We start from the raw sequence: 20,451 nt of genomic DNA, 5'->3' as shown, positions 1-20,451 counted from the left end.
TTGGAGAGGTTGGAAGTAACAAATTTACCTGCGTACAGAGTTTGGGAGTAGGGGGCAGCTAGTATTGTTGGGGACAAGTCAGGGCTGTCTTGATGAGCAGAATAAATCAGAATATATCAATGGCTTCTCAGTATCTAGTAAGTCCTAAAAAATAGTGTTCATAGAACACATATAGGTGTAACCAAGGGTAAATGTCATACAGTATGTATTTAGTGGGTTAAATCTTATTCTAAAAGTTATCTTTCCCTTGTCTCTTTTCCAGATATGGATCAACTCATAAACAACTTGGAGGTCCAACTTAATTCAGGAGATGGCTCAATGCAGGTATTAAAACAGGCCAGTTATCAGGAAAATTAGGTACTAATTTTGGGCAATAATAGTATTGAATACCTGGTAAACATTACAGAACTGAAGCTCATTATTCTTTCTAACATGTTTGGGAACTGAGAAGGGGTGAAGGAAAGTAGATTTCCTGGAAATATCTGAATGCCTGGGTTTCAGGTTCAACTAGAAATTAGATCTGGCCTGAAAGAAACAGCCTCTGGGATCATGACTATAGAGACAAGGTTAGACATTTGGTAGATAACAGCAGCCATTTATCTAGCACTATACCATATTTCAGGTACTGTGAAGGTTAAATGAGTTGTCTTATTTGCTCTTCACAATAACCTTGTTGAACTGTGTATTAGTCAGGGTTCTCCAGGGAAACAGAACCAGAAGGATGCATATATGCATCTCTCTCTCTCTCCCCCTCTCTCCTCTCTCTCTCTCTCTCTCTCCTCTCTCTCTCTCTCTCTCCCTCCCCCTCTCTCCTCTCTCCTCTCTCTCTCCTCTCTCTCTCTCTCTCTCTCTCTCTCTCTCCCCGCCTCTCTCCTCTCTCTCTCTCTCTCTCTCTCCCTCCCTCCCTCTCTCCTCTCTCCTCTCTCTCTCCCTCCTCTCCCTTCCCTCTCCCCCCTTTCTGAGAGAGAGAGAGATTAACGTTAAGAAATTGGCTCACACAATTGTGGAGCTATGGCGAGTCCAAAAATCTGATGGGGTAGGCCAGCATGCTGGAGACTCAGGAGGAATTACAGTTCAAGTCGAAAAAAAAGATAGATGGCAGAATTCTTTCTTGCTCTGGGGAAGTCAGTTTTTGTTTTATTAAGGCCTTCAACTGATTGGATAAGGCCAGTCTACATTATGGAGGGTAATGTGCTTTATTCAAGTCCAATAATTTAAGTGTTAGTCTCATCCAAAAAAAAAATCCCTTCACAGAAACATCCAGAATAATCTTTGGCAAGTATCTAGGCACTGTGGCCCAGCCAAGTTGTCATGTAAAATTAACCATTGTTACTCCCAGTGTTCCCATTTTACAAAAAAGAAAACTGGATTTGGACACTCCAAGAACAAGTAACCAAAACAGATTATCTGGCTTTTATAGCCAAACACTCTGTGCTAGAGATGTTGAAGTTCCATCTTGCTCAGGGTTGAGTTCTAAAGTCATGGCATAAATGAAACCCAAATACAGTCAAAATTACCCTTGAAAATCTCTTCGATCACCTATAAAGTTGAGTATACAGTTTTGTGTATTCAGTATTTATCTGTTTCTTTTTTTTTTTTTTTTCTTTTCTTTTCTTTTTTTTTCTTTTTCGTGACCGGCATTCAGCCAGTGAGTGCACCGGCCATTCCTATATAGGATCCGAACCCGCGGCCGCTGGGAGCGTCGCCGCGCTCCCAGCGCCGCACCCTCCCGAGTGCGCCACAGGCTCGGCCCTATTTATCTGTTTCTTTACTTAAGTCACCAGATAAAGTATCTAGGTTACATTTAAGAGTCACATTTTTTAAAATTATTTTTGATCATTAGATGTTTGGCCCATGGCATATAATTGAATTTGTTTAAGTTACATATGCATATGGATGAGACTCCTTTGCACTGTTTTAATTATATTAAATCCAATTTAATATCTTATTTACCTTACTTGTAGCTGTTGCCATTTAGGAAGTATCAGCGCATCAAAACTTTCTAATTGTTCTAAAACATCTGCTGGCTGCTGGAGTTTGGTCATAGTTAATATCAGGAGGAAGCTGAATCAAGTAGTGTGAGATAAAAATCAATTGTACTTGTAATAAAAATTACTCAGTGAAATGTTGTCAAGCATGCATAACTACCTTATTGTGAAGTCTCAGCTTACCTAAGTATAGTTCTAGAAATGTTTTTATCATGCATTATTTAAGTATAATGAAGTTCTAGAATTTGAAGATACTTTGAAATTGGTTCAGAGTATAGAAAATTCTGGATAATAGATGATCTATCTAAGTACTTTTTTTTTTTCTTTTTTTTTTTTTTTTGCTTCTTGACATTTTAGGATATCTTGCTTTTAGTAAAGCTAGGGCGCTTGTGGTACATGGCCACATAACACAGGCCATGTCTCAGGGGACAAAGACTGGGAGTTTGTATTCTATAACTGCACAATGCTGGCATTATCCCAATGGGCAGAAACCTCCTGGTTTGTTTCATTATATGATTTGTTTATGTCACGCATTAGGATTGGGGAGTGGCTGTCTAGCTCAGGACACACATGCTACTCTCCCTTCTCTGAATTCCTATACATACCATACAACAAATGAGCAATTGGTTGTCACCTCCTCTTTGGTTCTAGATTCTGATTATTTCCTAGAAGTGGGATTTCTTGGTCAAAATGTATGAGCAGCTTTAAGGTTCTTGTTTTATGCATGTATCCACTCCCCCACCAGTTAATAGTGTTAACATTTTGGCACATATTTTCACATAGTCTCATATATTCTCTCTCTGTCTCCATCTCTCTGTCTCTCTGTCTCTCACACACATTTTCTTACTTTTGAAATAAATTACATCAAGGAACTTCACCCCTAAATAATTTAGCGTATATCACCTGCAAATAATGACCATCTCATACATAACTATATCAATACAGCCACACTCAAGAAAATGAACAGTATTTCCATAATAGTATTTAATTGGGTCATATATTTCTAAAAGATTCTCAGTGCCACCTTTTTCCCACATTGCTTTTTCTGCCTGGACTGTGCCTCGATCATCCTGTCTAATTTATCAGGCCCTCTACTTTCCCTAGGACCCAAATTCCAATTCAATTTCTTCCATAAAACTTTCACTGACAACCCCAACTCTCATAAATCTCTAGTGCACTCATGCTCCCTGAGTACTAAATTATCTGTATCAGTCACTCGTGTGACTCTGCTCAGTACTTTTTCTCTATTGTCAAGTGCTTCATGTACATATCTCTTGTCTTCCCAGTGATATTTTTGTCTTGTGAACTTCAATTTTTTATTTCCCACCTTCATAATTTTGTCACGTCCTTGTCAGCAAATTTACTTACTCTTTAAAAATCAGCTAAATTAATAGATAGATACGTTATTTTCCCCCTAAGCAATCTAGAGAATTCTAGATTGTGTTTGATGTGAGGTATTAATTTCCTAAGACTGCTGCAACAAATTACTATAAGCTGGGTGGCTTAAAACAACAGAAATTTATTCTCTCATAGTTCTGGAGGCCAGAAGTCCAAAATCAAGGTGTTGTCAGTGTCACACGCCCTCCAGAGGTTCTAGGAGAAAATCTGTTCCTTGCCTCTTCCAGCTTCTGATGTATGCAGGCATTCCTCGGCTTTTGGCCACATCACTCCAATGTCTGCCTGTATATTAACATTGCCTTTTCTGTGTCTCTGTGTGTCTCTCCTCTGTATGTCTCTTATAAGACATAGATCATTGAGTTTAGTGCCCGCCCTGATAATCCAGGATTATCTCAAGATTCTTAACTTAATTATACTGCAAAGACCCTTTTTCCAAATAAGGTAACATTCATGGGTTCTGGGGATTAGGATGTGGACAAATCTTTTTGGGTGCAACCACTCAGCTCATGACAGTGTGTTTTATATATATATATATATTTTTTTTCTGATGTACAATAAAATAAGTATACAATTTTCAAAATAAAATAACTTCTTCCATGTATCATCCCAAAACAATCTTAGATGCTTTGAGAAAGAAAGTCTTTTATCTTATTGTTTTTCATATTTTCAATAGTTTCATGCTAGGTATTAATATTTCCACATTTTCATGCAAGGTACTAAGCAAATACCTAATAGATGAATATATGTACACATATTGTATGCACATATGTACATTTCTGATCTCATTTTACCTGGATGTGGCTGCTACTATCTCATTCCCTTAAGATTGCCTAGTTCATTAGTTTATACAAATTGAGGAATCCTTTGTCCCACAGTGCTCCATTTTCTGATGCTATTGACATGGTGGTGATATAAGGCTCAAAATTCTCTATGCTTATATTAAGTCTAGCTTTCTAATAATATCCATTTCCACCCACCTCTCCTTTCTCTAATACCCAAACACATGATGTCCTTATTGGAGAAGGATTGGAGTTTCAGAGGATTAAACTGACTTTTTGACCTAAACAATGAATGTGAGCAATGTATGTATGTGCATACATGTGCACCCAGGCATGAAAATTATTAGTCTAAGCCCAGGGCAAAGCTAGAAGGGACCTGTGTATACATACAGCTTTCCTCTTTTTGTTTAGGAGGAGCCTGGGCTTTATCTTATTACCATGACAACACCCCTTCCTTTCCATTCCACCTAGTGTGCTGTCTGGAGTATTTTGTTCTTCCATTTTCTTTCTAATCTTGCCTTCCCACTTTCAAGCTCCACATCAAAGATATTTCAAATAAATGAAAAGTGGATGATACTTTGTTTTTAACAATTTATTCCCCTGACCCTCCATCACCCAGGGTAAGATAGGGCAGAACCTATCTTCATCATATGCTGAAGAGCTTAAGTATTTATAAAATGGACCACTTTTTCTCTGGGTTTCTTTCTAGTTTGATCATTTTGAAAAGAGAATTCTCAGTGCACACAAACAAAAATTATTCAGTATGATAGTGTATAGATTTGGAATGCTTATCTTTAGACCATAAAGCAAGGAATAGTAAGGTCAACCTTTAGAGTTGCTTTTGAGTATGGTCTGTTTTCTTGAGGAAGCTTTCTTTCAGAAGATAGCATTCACATCCAGAAAATACTTGCTACAGGCTGTATTCACTTAGACATAACAGGCACACTTGAAAGTGATATGTACAGAAAGAAATATGTGATAACATGCTTTGAGGAACTTACTATTAAAACACTAAAATTCAAACAACTGGCCCTCCAACATTTCTTTCAAAAGTCTTATGATGATGGCGGAAGAGGAGTAGTGACTGAAGCCCTGTTGGAGACAGGGTTGTTTTGGTTAATAAGAATTGTCAGACTACAAGACAGGCTTAGACTACAAAAGGAACAACTCATGATGGCTTTTGAGAGAAGGGTACTATAACATATCTCATCAAACAATAAGAATATGTTCTCCATTTTCTGTACTTTCATCAGTCAGCTTCCATTTTGTGTATTCCTCAATAATATGTTTTTTAATAAAATGAGTAGCTGTAGATTGAGTACCAGCTAAGCACAAGGTCTTGAGCTAATAGCATTAGTGTAGGCAGTACTTAGCATCTTGGAAATGATCTTTGTTTGGCAAGAGAGTAAGGTTACCAAAGTAGTCTCCATTTTCTATTTAGGATTCAAAACTTCAGCTTCCTTAGGTTTCTGGGCCTAAAGCATAGAGTTCAGAAAGTCCCTAAAAAACTTAGCTAGGTCTTTCCTTAATGCTTACTGGCAGATTGTGTCTATTTATACATCTGCACCCACAAGTCTACATTTTTATAGAAAATGATATTACACCAAACTTCTTCTTATGCTTTCTATTGTAACTCTATTTCTCATTGTTATTGACAGCCATGACAGAGAGACTGTGGAAGGAGATACTAATTCCCATTCTTCCTTAGAAATTCCTTGAATTTTGCCTCTTTGATCTGGGAATAGAGCTAGTGAGGTGAAGAGAGAAGTGGAAGATATAGAAAAAATGCGAGCTTAAATTGAGTTGGGGAATTCAGAGGGCAAGGGATTTGTATGTTCAGCAGAGGCATTCTTGACAACTTCCTCTCCCTACTCCTCCCCCTCCAATAGAATTCTACTGCCCTCCTTCCCTGGATGAGCTGAATCCACCCATGAGGGATGGATTACATTAGAAGTATGTGAAACAGTGGGACAAATCACAGAAATCATGTCCTAGAGGAGCAGATTGAAGCAATGTTTGTACCATAAACCAGGCCTGAGTTAAGATGGAGCCTTGAAAATCAAGAAACTAAGAATGTCACAACATAGCAGAAAGAAAAGCAAATGACAGTCTGGCTAAATTCTGGAGATAAAGCATGGATGATTTTTTGATGCCTTTACTCATTCCTAGCATGCTCTGTGGGTTTTTTAAACAAAGTCAGAGCAAGAGTTCATGATCTTATTATCTCTTGTCTAATTTTTTAAAAAGCATAACCATAATATAATGATCACATCTTAAAGTTAATAATAATTCCTTAATATCACCCAGTCAATATTTAAATTTCTCCAAATGTCTCATAAACATCACACCAAGATTTTTCCCCTTGCTTTCTTGCTGATCTCTTTGAGTTCAGTCTTATTCCTCTTTCAACCTATCTTCATTGAGAAGCTAGTTAAATCTCACAGCAATAGCTCTGTCCACGTCATTTCCCTCCAAACAATTATTTTCTGTCACCCAGCCTTTTCTTGACCACCACCTTCCCTCACTTTTCAAATACATAAAACTAAAGCATGGTTATATTTTATAGAGAGGATGCATTCCTGAACATCTCTCATAATTGAAAATTCCCATAACTCAAATATAATGCTGATAAAGAATGGAAGCTTGTTTGTTTACTGGCTAAAGTGGCACCACCATCTCCAAGGCCGTCTTCAAGATCCAGAGTGTTGCTTGGCAATGACCTACGCAGTTCACAATATCCTTGACCTTTGAATTCATGAAATTCTTAGGCTGGGGCTTTACATATAAATTGATCATTCATTAGTGTTTTTTAAATATCCCACAATTTAAAATTTGCACAATTCAATTTTACATGTAATCTAACTAACTGCACTGCATCATTATTTCCTAAGCATGTTGTCTGTTGTTGTGTTTACAGACAGGAATATCTTTCTTACCTCCTTTCTGCCTAGAGAACTTTTAATTCTCTATGACTCATCTAAGAGATCACTTCTTCTGTGAGGCCTCCTCTGTGTAGATCAAATGAATCATTCCCTTTTCCTTTTCTAAAACATATTGCTTATATATCCGTTACATCACTTATTATTGTGTGACTTGTAAGCTGCTCACATCATTCAATCATTATAGTTAGTATGTTGTTCTTGGCTACACCTTATTCATGTGTGCTGCCACTAGGCTTATAGTGGATACTCAAAGTGTTGACTTTACTATTACAGGATTATTATGAAAATTAAATGAAATAATTTTTATCAGTTGCCTGATATAGTACCTAGTAGTTGTGTTCAGTAAAGTTTCCCTTTCTTTTTCCATACAACACCATGTATTCTTTCCATGAGAAGAGAATAAAAATTTTCTTTCCTTCATTGCTAATATGTCTCTTCAGAATACTAACACTGTTTTTGCATCACTCAGTTGTTCATTTATTTATTTTAGGTCACTGCCCCTGTTCAGATCAGAGATTCCCCTGAGACAGCAGACAGAGGTAATATGACATCTCCACCACTCCTGGATGCCAACCCCATGGAGAACCCAGCACTGTTTAATGACATCAAGATTGAGCCCCCAGAAGAACTTCTGGATAATGATTTCAGCCTGCCCCAGGTGGAACCAGTTGACCTCTCCTTTCACAAGCCCAAGGCTCATCTACAGCCTGCTAGCATGCTGCAAGCTCCTATATATCCTCCCAAGCCACAGTCTGCTCCCCAGACCCTTGAGGTATCCACCTCAACATCTGACATGGGCACTTCAGCAAACATCCCTACTGTTCTGACTCCAGGCTCTATCCTGGCTTCCTCTCAGGGCAGTGGTAGCCAACAGATCTTACATGTGATTCATACCATCCCCTCAGTCAGTCTGCCAAATAAGATGGGTGGCCTGAAGACCATTCCAGTGGTAGTACAGTCTCTGCCCATGGTCTATACTACTTTGCCTGCAGATGGGAGCCCTTCAGCCATTACAGTCCCACTTATTGGAGGAGATGGCAAAAATGCTGGATCAGGTGAGTATCGATATTGTTCCTTTTCTGGTTCTCACCTTCCTCCATCTATTCCCTTTTTGGGTCATGCTGTCTCATGCGTATTTTCAACCCCTCCAATTATTCTTGTACCCTGCTTCAAGAGTAATCTTTCATAAATGCTGGTTTTTGTTATGTCTCTTTAATGCTTAAGAATGTACAGTGACTCTGTATTGCTTAAACCATGCTTGTCAAATGGGTATGCATATCCTTGAGTAAAATGTGATGCATCATTATGGAACCTCTAAATTATTTGATAGCAAATAATTTAAAGCATTTTATATTTAAAAATATGATTATGTTATAGAGCAAAATGCAAAATTTGAATAATGTTTTAAGATAAAACACTAACTTCAAAAATAGTTTAAGCTTACTGCGGTACCCACCCTGGGCCTTTCTAGGAGAACGTATATATTCTTCTACGCCATTAGAAATGCTTTTGTGGAAAAGTTGAGAACAATGTTTCTATCCCTACCATATTAAGTTAACCTTAGCTCCTGCCTCTCCCAATGCCTTCCCTTTTCTCTTTTATACAAAAAAATAGCCTTTTTTGAAACATTGCCATCTTCCCTATGTTCCTCTTCATTTGGCATCTATCACCCTCCGTATTACTTTTTTAACTTGCCTGTATGACAAGTGTATGGGCATTATTTCTAACTGAATGATAAATTGTTCAAGAATAAGACTATCTGATTTTTTGAATGTGTGCCTCTCCAGAGAACTTAACACAGTGCTAGATAGTAGTGGTCTTGCAACAAATAATTTGATGAACAAACAAACTTGAAAATTTGTCAAGGAGAGAATTCATATGCAATAATCTTGCCTTTTATTGAATTTTTAGAATCAGTTCAGTATTCAGAAGGTATGAATTAGGTCTCCCTTCCACCACTGTCTCCCAGCCACCAAGTTCCCCTCCCAGAGGTATCACAAAGTAGTTTAACTAAAGTAAATTTGTAATCAGGAATGATCAAAGAAAATTATGTGGCCTCTGAAGTAGTTCAAGATATTTAGCTTCACTATATCTATAGTATTATAATCAGTTGGGTGTCGTGCCTTAGGAAAGACATTGAAAAATTGGAGTATAATCAAAGGAGAGAGATTCAAACCCATGTCAGATGAGGAGCTAATAATGTTGAGCATGCATTAAAAAGGTTGAAGGGGAGTTACATGGGTGGAAATGATTAGGAACCAGATTTCAGCTCAGTACAAAAAAGAATTTTCTAAAAATTCTAAGAAAATAATTTTCTATCTTTGAAATTTGATACCCTGTGATCATTCATCTTTAAATGTAGGAGCATAAAAAACAACACACTAAGTGTCAAGTTGTCAGTACTCTGTGGTGGTATTTTGAATAAAAATATCATCACCAATTAGTGTTTAATTATGGTAATGATGTGTTCATAACGATCTTGTTTTTGAGATATGATATCAATTTCCATATAGGAAGGGAGAATCAAGCAAAAAAAGTAAACAAACAAAAAAGGAAATAAAATTCTCTGTATGAGAGTTTGCAGAGATCAAGGGATGGTTTAAAAGAACTTTGAATCCCCTCAACCCCCATAATATCCATCAGTCCACCAGAGCCATTTTAAATAAGCAGAATAAATTTTTTAAATGTTCAATGTAGTTTAAACTAAGGACATTATTAGCCCAGTGGTCTCCAAAATGGGGTGCTTACACCTTGGGGGGCACACGAAACAATACAGGAAGAAAGTACCAATATTTACATTTTCTTATCTTTTAAAAAAATTGACAGATAATATTGTATGTTTTTATCATGTACAACATGATATTTTGAAGTATATATACATTGTGGAATAATTAAATCTAGCTAATTAACAAATGCATTACCTCACATAGTTATCATTTTTGTGGTGAGAGCATTTAACATCCACTCTTTTTACATTTTTTGAGAATACAATATACTGTCACTAACTATTGTCACCTTGCTGTACAATAAATAGATCTCTTGAAATTCCTCCTATCTAACAGTAATTATGTATCTATTGACAAACGTCTCCCAACCCCCCTCCCCACCACCACTCCAGTCTCTGGTAACCACCATTCTACTCTCTGCTTCTGTGAGATCAACTTTTTTTAGATTCCACATAGAAGAGAGATCATGTGGCATTTGTCTTTCTGTGCCTGGTTTATTTCACTTAACATAATGTCCTCCAGACTCATCCAGATTGTTGCAAATGGCAGGGTTTCCTTCTTTTTATTGCTGAATAGTGTTCCATTGCTTATATATACCACATTTTCCTTATCCATTCATCCATAATGGATACTTAGGTTGATTTAATATCTTGGCTATTGTGAATATTGCTGCAATAAACATAAAAGTGCAGATATCTTTTTGACATAACTGATTTTATTTCCTTTAGATATATACTTAGTAGTGGGATTGCTACATCAAATGGTAGTTCTGTTTTTAATTTTTTGAGGAATCTTCATACTGTTTTCCAATGGCTATATTAATTTACATTTCCACCAACAGTGTACGAAGGTTTCTTTTTCCTCAGCAACACTTATTATCTTTTGCCTTTTTGATAACAGCCATTCTAACTGGGATGAACTGATGATATGTTTCTTTTTGTTTGTTTTTTTCATAATATACACAAAATTTTAGGCTACTAGTACATTTATATCACACCTGCACATGCACACGCAGAGACATGCACACATACTGAGATTCATGCTTGAAACTTTTTAGTGAATGATACATGGTCAAAGTATAGAGACAAATGCACTACCTAAATACTCCCCTGCACCTTATCACCAACCTTAAATTCCTTCTATATAGAAATTTTGAAGCTTTCGTTGGATCTTGGAAATTGGTGACCACTTGATTGAGTTTTGTTAGGAATTAGAAACATCCATGGTTAATAATGAGGAATATTTGAGGGCTTCTCCCAACATAGGTAGAAAGGAAAGGTGCTAACATGCATCAAGCACCTACTAGGTGCTAGGTGCATGTTTTATCTCATTGATTCATTTCTATTTAGTAGCACAAAGGCCAAAGAAGGTGTTCTTACCTCTGGGATAATCCTAGAAATTGATTTTTGGACAGCCAGGGAACTATTCTGAGAGATCAACTCAATAAACATACATTGATCCTGACTTTTCAGCGGACCCTGTTCTGGGAGTTGGAGATACAGAGATGAATCATATCCAGACCCTATCCTAGAGAAATTCACATTATAGTGGTACCAGAATGCTCCTTACTACCCTTCCCTCAAAGACATTTCTGTTCCCTGCTATGCTAAAAACTTTAATTCCTTCCACACAGATACATTTTTCCATCTTTGCTTTTTCTTTATTTCTCTACCTTGCTGCCACTTCTTAATGTGGGCCAAACTGGGAGTCCTGAAAATGATTACAGAGGCACATATATTTCTGGCTCACACTGCTCTCTTTCTTTGCTTCTAGTGAAAGTTGACCCCACTTCCATGTCTCCACTGGAAATTCCAAGTGACAGTGAGGAGAGCGCAGTTGAAAGTGGATCCTCAGTCTTACAGAGTCTACAGGGACTACAGCAAGAGTGAGTGCTTTTGTCTTTACTTCAGGTCTATGTGTATGTGTGTGTATATGTGTGGGTATGAATGAGAATAGAGCTGCAACTAATTATTAAATATATCAGTAAGAATTTGAGGACAACGAGATGTAGGTAAACTGCCTTCCCAGCAAAGGTGTATGAGTTTGTTTGCACGCATGTGTTGCTTTGCCTCCCACAGATTTGTCACCCCTTTTCCCCTAGGTGACGGAGCCACCAAAGATTACTCAAAGCCCATCTCTTCTGAGCAGTGAGAAGCCCCGAAAGGGGGTTAATCTCCCAGAACCCTCAAAAGAGAGGCATTCCTTCCATTTTGGAAATTAACTCCAAATTGGGGTTCTCTTCCCGCATTTATTCTCCAGACCAGGAAGTCACAGAAAGAGAACATAGGTGGGGTTTTTGCTAAGTATAGTTTAACAAGTTTAACAATAGAAGCCGGTAACATTCAGTAAAACAAGCAAGGTGACATTCCATAATGCAATTTTCAAGAAGTTAAGTTGATCCACCAACAAAAGCTTGATCTTAGCAAACATTCTCTTCTTACAGCAATTTCCCAGTATCTTTACATACCAATCAGTAACCTATCTTTGAGCCAGCAACCTTGCTGTGTTACAATTCTTTATCTTACAACAGAGACCAGCCTGGGGAAAGTTTCCTGTCCCCTGCAAGGTCAACATTTTATATGTACTTTTAAGAAGCTAGGCCAAACTGGAAACTGCAAGACTGGAAAACCAGGCCTTGTGAAATACATTTGCTTTATGTATACTCCACACACATGTGCATGTACATGCATGTTGTGGTAGAGTTATGTTATAATTGTAGATAATCTGTAGATCATCAATTTTACCCTTGAAAAATCTTCAGATTTCCCATAAAGTGCAGTTGTGTACTCTTTCTTTCTATAAGCTTAAAACAGCCTTATCTTTCAATGTTGAAACTCATTGGAAATAGATGGCTTGTAATTAGCAACTATGTTGTATGAAAAATACATTTCTCTAAGCACAAGAATGAGACTTATTGAAGTAAAATGCTCACATTGTGTGGGAACACAATCACTCAAGGAAATATTACCAACTCCTATGCTTTCTCAGGGACCTGAACTTACTGAGCAGAATGGCCTAGTGGAGAGAATTGCTTGCACTATTATTTCTTCTCTTGGAGATATAGGGTTAAATTTGCATCAATTAAAAGCAGGTATGAGGTGGCACCACTGTATGTAAGTTAATTTCTTTAGCCTCTACTTTAAATCATTCTTTGGCCTTATCTCTATTTCTTTGCTCAGACCACCAGCAATGGCCCAAATGCAGGGAGAAGGTTTGCTTGACTTGAAGAGAAGACGGATTCACCAATGCGACTTTGCAGGATGCAACAAAGTTTACACCAAAAGCTCTCACCTGAAAGCTCACCGAAGAATCCATACAGGTCTGCCCAACGCCATCCCACCCCACCCCCACATACATACACACAGTCTAAGTCTCTCAGAGACAGAAAGAGAAGTCTTGAAACAAAATCTAATTCATTTATACTCATGGGCACAGGCCCCATTCATTGTTTTTACCCCAATGTTTTGTTCCTACTCTAAGGCAACTTTTATAAAACCAGCCTAGGGAAACACTAAGCTTTGTGTCTTCTGAATAGTTATCATCTCCAGTGAGCACCTGTGGGTCTTTCTAACTGGGAAGTCATAACACTGAAGCAAAGATAAAGGCAGTAAAGACATTCCCTCCCTTACTACCAGTTTCCCACAGGTTCTACTGAGCATGGAAAAGCACAAAAGTAATTTAAACTTAAGTGAAATTTAAAAAGGCTTTTGGAGTTCAGCACCATATGCTAACCTATAATGCACCTTTGTTCACATTAGAAAAAAGGTTCACATATATAAGTAAAGCAGACCTGGTGATGATTGTCAAACTGGAGGGCATATATCCCATCTGAATAAGGAGAGCTGCCCCTCAACTCCAGCTGAGTATTAGGAAATCTAATTTTTAAAGAAAAGGACAAAAATCTAGCTTTTTATGTGAAATGTTCTAGATTTTGAAAGTTGGCATCTAGTTCAAAACTTTTTTATAAAACCAGAGATTCAGAGAAACCTGCCTAGAAGCCAGATGCAGCTGGCAGATTCATCCAACCTCAAAAATTATATCAGTACTTGGCCAATTTGTTTCTTCTACACTCGCACTAACTCCCCCACTCTCCATTGTATTATTTTGAAGCACATTCCAAACATTAAATCATTTGAGTCATAAATACTTCAGAATATATTTTTAACAGACAAATATTTCTAAACATAAGCATAACACCAATAGCATATAAAAATTTCTTAGTATCAAATTTCCCCAAATGTCTAATAACTGTTTTTTTAAAGTTTGTTCAAATCGGTATCTAAACAAGTCTCATTCATTGAATTTGGTTGATATTTCTCTTAACTTTTAAAAAAATCTTTAATTTTCCTTTCTCTTGTTTTTTCTTTTATTTGTTGAAGAACTTGGGTCATTTGTCCAATAGAGTTTGCCAAATTCTGGATTTTTCTGATTACATCTTTATTGTGTCATTTTAACATGTTCCATGTTCTTTATAGTTCCTGTAAACTGACAATTATATCTGGAGGATTAATCAGATTCAAGTTCAATTTTTGGCAATATATCGTAAGGAGTACTGTGTGTTTCATTAGAAGGCACATGCTTCTTGGTTGCCTCTGTGTGATGTTAAGTTTGATCAGTGGGTTTGGGTCTCTGACCTATAACTTCTAGATGATTATAAAGATAGGAAGCAGATCTGAAGGCAGTTGAATGAATTCATTTAATAAGAAACAATGTGGTATAGTTTTAGTATACATATTTTACAGATATATCCAGATAGTATTGAGTTTGTATGTCCTTTCCTTACTACAATCTGTCCCCTGCACCCCCCCCCCCAAGACATCAGTTCACATTAGTTCACTTATCCCCCTTTAGGTTTTAAAATTATGCTCCTTGATGGTATAGAGGGAAAAATAATGAACAGGAGGTTTAGAATGCCTAATTTCTAACTCCAGCTCTCCAACTAAGTTGCTGTGTGATCTGATACACCTCTTCCTACCTCTTTGTTCCCAAGTTTCATAAATTGTAAAATGAAGGGATTGGTCTAGGTGATACCATGACTATTTTTAGTCTGGAACCCTGAATTTCAATGTAGCCTGGTATATGCCTGTCCAGAAGTTCCCAGGTGAAGACAGATTGGAAATTGCTTTATAATGCTAATGGCTGGCTTCCTTTCCTATGTCACCTCTCTATTCTTGAACTGAAATAACAATAGATATTATTTGCTTATTTTACTTTTCAGATTTCAGTGTTATTTTTCCCCCTAGTGGTGCCAGCTTCCCATATGAAGGGAGAAAATGGGCCTAAAATATAGGCAGTTCTTTGCTTTGAATTCTATAAGTGAATGCCTTATCTCATAAAAGATCATAACAGCCAGATAGCTGAAGAATGGTGACTACTGATGCCTACTTGAATGTCACTTTGTTTAGATTCAGAATTGTTCTTATTCTACTCAGTTCTTAGGATTGACATGAAGTCTTTGCCACAGGTGTGTGATCTCAGGGATAGTCACTTGAACGTACTTTATGGAAGAAATTTAACTTGCCCTAACTGCTTGACTCACACTAGGGTTAGTCAGTTTAGGGAATGAAGTGACAATTCTGTACATACCCATGTCCCTGGACTATTGTAGTAGGCCTCTAACTGGTCTTCCTGACTTAATTCTTTCCTCACTACAATTCACTCTTCACACAGCAGCCAGAGGACTTTCATTTGTTTTTGTTTTGTTTAGATGTAAATCAGATCATATAACTTCTTCAGCTTAAAATCTTCCATTAGCTTCCCATCATACTGTGAATGAAATCCAAGTTCCTTACAATGTCCTAAAAGGCCTGTGGGATCTGGTGTCTGACTAGTTTCATCACATGACACTTCTTATCCATTAGATCTTAGTTTAAATGTCTTCTGCCCAGGAAAGTCTTCACTAAGCCTATCTTAAGCAGTACTCCTTCCCAATTATCTGTGTAAGAACACCCTATTTAATTCTTTGGTAGGAAGAGTTTTAAAGTAGGGGAAATAACATAATCAATGTGGGAAGAAGTCAGCTATGCAAAAAAATCTTGGGGAAAGGATGTTCTTGGCTAGGCAGAGTACAAAAGCTGTGAGGTTGTAGTAAGCTTGCCTTGTTATAATCATTGACAGAAGTCCAGCATAACTAAGGCATGCTGAGTGCAGTGGTGGGTGGGGGAACCATTGAGGTGCAAGTGTGGAAAGGAAGGCCATTTAAGAGGTTACTGTAGTGATCAGGCAAAAATTGATGACGACCTGACTGGGATGTTGTCAGTGGAGGTGGAGAGAAGGAGGTATACTGATTATTGAGAAGACACTGATGACTCTCAGCATCCTGTTTTGGGTGACTGGGTGGTTGGGGGCACCATTTACAGAGATGGGGAGTTTGCCAACAATCACAAAACTAATAAGTGGGAAAAGCCCCTTGGAATCAAGCCTTGGTAAACAACCTAGATATACTTTTCTTTATTGCTGGTATGCCACAGGTTTCTTGGGATTGAGGCAGCTGCAGAAATGGCTGGTTTGTTGCCCTCTAAAGACTATGGTTCATTGCTTGGGGTCCCTAGAGTGTGATATCACTGTCTTTGGTGGATATTCTTTCAGCAGAGTGCCATGAGGTTCTTGCTTATCTGGAAACCCCTCTAGCATGCAATACAGGCTTTCATCTCCTCTGAGCTTGTAATCATACAAAGCAAGAGATATAGATACAACAGTTCCCATTAAACATACTGTCAAGCCCCAGTAGTTTTATAATGGTGTCAGCCATTCACCCAAACTCAAATTTTATTATTGATTCTTAGTATTCTCTGTGCCCTCAGTTATCTGTTTCTAAAGTTCTATGATTTCTTTCTTATTTTGAATAGCTCTTTTATTGAGGATGTAAACAGGATGGTCAAGAGCGTGTATTGTGAAGTTACACTGTCTGGATTTGACATCCCAGTCTACTACTCACTGCTGAAAGTTACTTCACCTCTCTTTACCTCTGTTTCCTTATCTAAGGATAGTAAAAGTATAAAACACTTACAATATTATCTGGCATGTAATAAACACTCAATAAATGTTAGTTATTATTAATGTTGTTCTTTCAATTCCAGTCTCACTGCCACCCCTTTAGTTTTTTTTTTTCCTTCTATTTTTGATTCCTCCGTCAATTCAACAAATAGAGTGCTTACCTTATGTGCCAAACAAATATAATCTATTTGTAGTAACCTCCTATCATTGTAATCTACCTTACACACTATGGCTAGATAATTTTAATGTACAACTTTGACCAAGTTACTCTTGAGTTAAAGAAATATTTAGTGTTACCCACCACCACCCCCAACATACGCTCACACCACATTGCCTTCATGAAGTGGTTTACCAAGATGGAGAGGGCAGTGGGAGCTGTCTGTCTGTCCTGGAGGGAAAGAGTATTTTGTCATCGACGTGGTTTAAAATTGGCACATGGTGATAATAAAAACAGACTAACTTTTAGTCAATTTTATTGTTGTTTTAAAATTCTCTATTGTCAATGCATCCTCATTATTGCCTGCACATAAGGCATACTGTGCCCACTCTCCACCCCACCCCTTTGGTATATTACTGCCCTTTATGCTTAAGTCCAAATTTTCTTTTTTTAATCCAAAAGTTTTAGTCTGTTTTTTTATAGTAGGGATCATCTCATAGATACTCCTGTAAAGATACCCCATGCTCCAGGATGGCTGATCCTATGTATCTATCATTCTCTGCACTGCCTTACCAGACATTTCTTCCAACTGACTGGGTTGCATTTTGTTTTCTGCTTCACCCGTCTGAAACCTACCTGTACCTCCATTCAATGCCTTCACACTAGCCCAGAGATTATTATCTAGTCTTGGAAGTTATATCACAGTTACTATCTTTGTCACATAGTTAATATGTATGTTTTATATTTTGAATTCTTTTTCCCTATGTATGTTTTGTTCTTCAATTTAGATGATAAGTTGATGGAGGTCATGGGTTGTGTCATATGAAGTTCATTGGCACAAACAGGAGCTTGTTCAATGATAACAAAAGGTAACTGCTTTTGAAATAGGAAAATGGGCATCGTTGCTGAATTTCTGTACAGTAATTTGTGTGTTCTAGCAATGAGCCCCTATCACCACAGGGTGTCACTGCTTTGTAAGTCAAATTTTCTTCATTTGGGTGTAGTGAGGTAGGAATTGTCAGGACAAATTCTTGAGAGATCACATTAAAATGTATAAATAGCAATGTGGCAGTGGAGAGGTACAGAGATAGTATAGAATTAAATAGAATAAATAGCGAAAATCCCATTTACACACTCGCAGCACCCTCTGAATTCTCATTCATCTCCCAACTGTTAATGATTTACTGTGTAGCCTTTCAGATCTTTTCCTTTGTCTGGTGTGTGTGTGTGTGTGTGTGTGTGTGTGTGTGTGTGTGTGTGTGTGTGTGTGTGTGTGTGTGTGTGTGTGTGTGTGTGTGAGTGTGCGTGAGAGAGAGGCAGATGCTTAGAAAACAAATGTGATCTTACTCTGTGTGTGTCTCTGTGTGTGGTCATTCAGTAGGCTTTTCTTTTCCTTTGATAACATTTCATTGGCTATTGGCCATATTTTGGTCTCAATACATCTCACTCTATCTCATTCTTCCTAGCAGCTAATGTAGCAATTTATGAATATTGAAATGATCAGTAATTAACATCTTTAATCTTCAAAATGGTTGCCTAGGTATAATCCAAAGCTGTGACTCAGGCTGAATTACATTCTGTTGCCCCTTATCTGAAAGCTATACAGTTAATTAGTGAACACTTGTGAGGGTTGATGAGTGGTAAGAAGTTGAAAAACAATATTTGCAAACCAGATTGCCACCAGAATTTAGAGCAGCATAAAATTAAGTGCCCTGGAGAATTTATAAGAAGGAAGAGGAGAAAGAGCCAGGGGAAGAGAGACCATCAGAATACCAAACATTTTGTGTCTGCATTATTGCTTTCTTCTGATTATAAAATAATACATGCTCATTGTAGAAGATGGGAAACAGAAATGTATTAACAAGAAAGCAAACATTACCTTAATCTATAAGCCAGATTTAACCACAGTTAATATTTATTTTTGCTCATATATCTTCTTTCCTTTTTTATTTTGAAATTTTTGTTATAAGATACAACATCATGATTTTTAAAGCATTCAAACAGTACAATAGGGTATAAAGAAAAAGGAAAAGTCCTCTTCCCACCATCCCTCATCTTCACTTTCCAGATAATCATTCGCTGTTAATAATTTCTCTCATAATTTATGCTTAAGTTTATTGATGTTGCCTTTATTCTGAGTATAAAAATGTACAGTGTGTGACCTATACACCGTAATGGGGTTGTACTGTGTTAATGTTTTTCTACTACTTTTTTCCATTCAGCTTTCTATCTTGAGCATATATATCACATATATAATCCAGATGCAACCTGAAGATTCTGAGCATGGAGATATTTCAAAGTTTGATCTGACACCTCTACCCATACCAAGGTCCTTGAGTTTCTGAACTTTCATAGAAGAAGGCCTGTAGCTTTAGCTGAGGTGCCTTTCCAACAAATCACACATTCTTCCTGAGTATATGGCTCTATTTTAGACTATTCAGTAGGAGGTATTAGAGGAGAAGATATGGTTACAACAAGTGGTATATAGTGGACAGTGTCAAAGACCTGGATTTGAATCCCAGTTTTATTGCTTACTAGCCATCTTTTAAGAAGAAAAAATTTTGAACAATCCTGTGAGGTATTTCTATCCACCTTTAGAGATGAGAAAACTGAGACCCAGCCAAGGAGAAGTGATTATTTAAGATCACACTGCTAGTATATAATTGGCCAGAGCCAATTTGCTTTCTACTCTACCATCTCAGCCTCTCTTGAGGACTTCTGTTAAATAGCAATGTCTTATATACTTAAAAATTGCCAAAAGAGTAGACCTTAAGTGTTCTCACCACAAAAAATGGTAAGTATGTGAGGTAATATATGTGTTAATTAGCTAGATTTAGCCATTTCACAATGTATACATATTTGAAAACATGTTGTACACAGTAAATATATACAACCTTTATTTGTCAGATTAATTAATTAATTAAAAAGATGAACCAGAGCATGCTTTCATGTGATTGCCTCACTTTTTGACTAAAACATTGATAAAAGTTATGTATTCTATTGTCTTTCTAGTATCTGAGCATCTTCTCTCTGATTCCCTTTGTTTTGTCATATTCCCCTTTCAGGAGAGAAGCCTTACAAATGCACCTGGGATGGCTGCTCCTGGAAATTTGCTCGCTCAGATGAGCTCACCCGCCATTTCCGCAAGCACACAGGCATCAAGCCCTTCCGGTGCACAGACTGCAACCGCAGCTTTTCTCGCTCTGACCACCTGTCCCTGCACCGCCGGCGCCATGACACCATGTGAGCAGCACAGGCTGCACTAGAGGAGCTGCGCTGGTCTTTTCCTTGTGTGTGTGCTGAGGTCAAGAACATTTTTCCACTTTGACTTCAACTTGCCTTTGGTTGGAGTAGCCCACTGAACCAGGTTGAGGAGACTGATGAAAAAGTAGCAGGTCTCCCATGGGACTCTTCCTAGCCCACTTTCACCTCTCCACTGAGCAGACCCCAGTTTTTTCAACCTCC

The 20,451-nt window shown here is 37.6% G+C and overlaps 1 protein-coding gene across 1 annotated transcript; it reads left to right on the top strand.

Annotated features, from left to right (window-relative positions):
- The first annotated feature begins 264 nt into the window (after nt 1–264).
- On the top strand, nt 265–20,233 carry KLF8 (KLF transcription factor 8). The gene is made up of 5 exons (XM_063084426.1): nt 265–336; nt 7,598–8,162; nt 11,607–11,718; nt 13,013–13,152; nt 20,052–20,233. The coding sequence occupies exons 1-5, from the start codon at nt 265–267 to the stop codon at nt 20,231–20,233; spliced, it is 1,071 nt and encodes a 356-aa protein (XP_062940496.1).
- The last annotated feature ends 218 nt before the right edge of the window (nt 20,234–20,451 follow it).

This window comes from Cynocephalus volans, chromosome X (genome assembly GCF_027409185.1).
Source record: "Cynocephalus volans isolate mCynVol1 chromosome X, mCynVol1.pri, whole genome shotgun sequence".
Lineage (NCBI taxonomy): Eukaryota > Metazoa > Chordata > Mammalia > Dermoptera > Cynocephalidae > Cynocephalus > Cynocephalus volans.
This window is presented reverse-complemented; position numbering and strand designations above follow the sequence as displayed.

What these genes read in the sequence shown, in the direction of transcription:
- KLF8 (XM_063084426.1), top strand. Translation starts at nt 265, where the DNA reads ATGGATCAACTCATAAACAACTTGGAGGTCCAACTTAATTCAGGAGAT. An exon ending in TGGCAAAAATGCTGGATCAG is followed by an intron (nt 8,163 to 11,606) that starts GTGAGTATCGAT and finishes CTTTGCTTCTAG; the next exon opens with TGAAAGTTGACCCCACTTCC. An exon ending in TCACCGAAGAATCCATACAG is followed by an intron (nt 13,153 to 20,051) that starts GTCTGCCCAACG and finishes TTCCCCTTTCAG; the next exon opens with GAGAGAAGCCTTACAAATGC.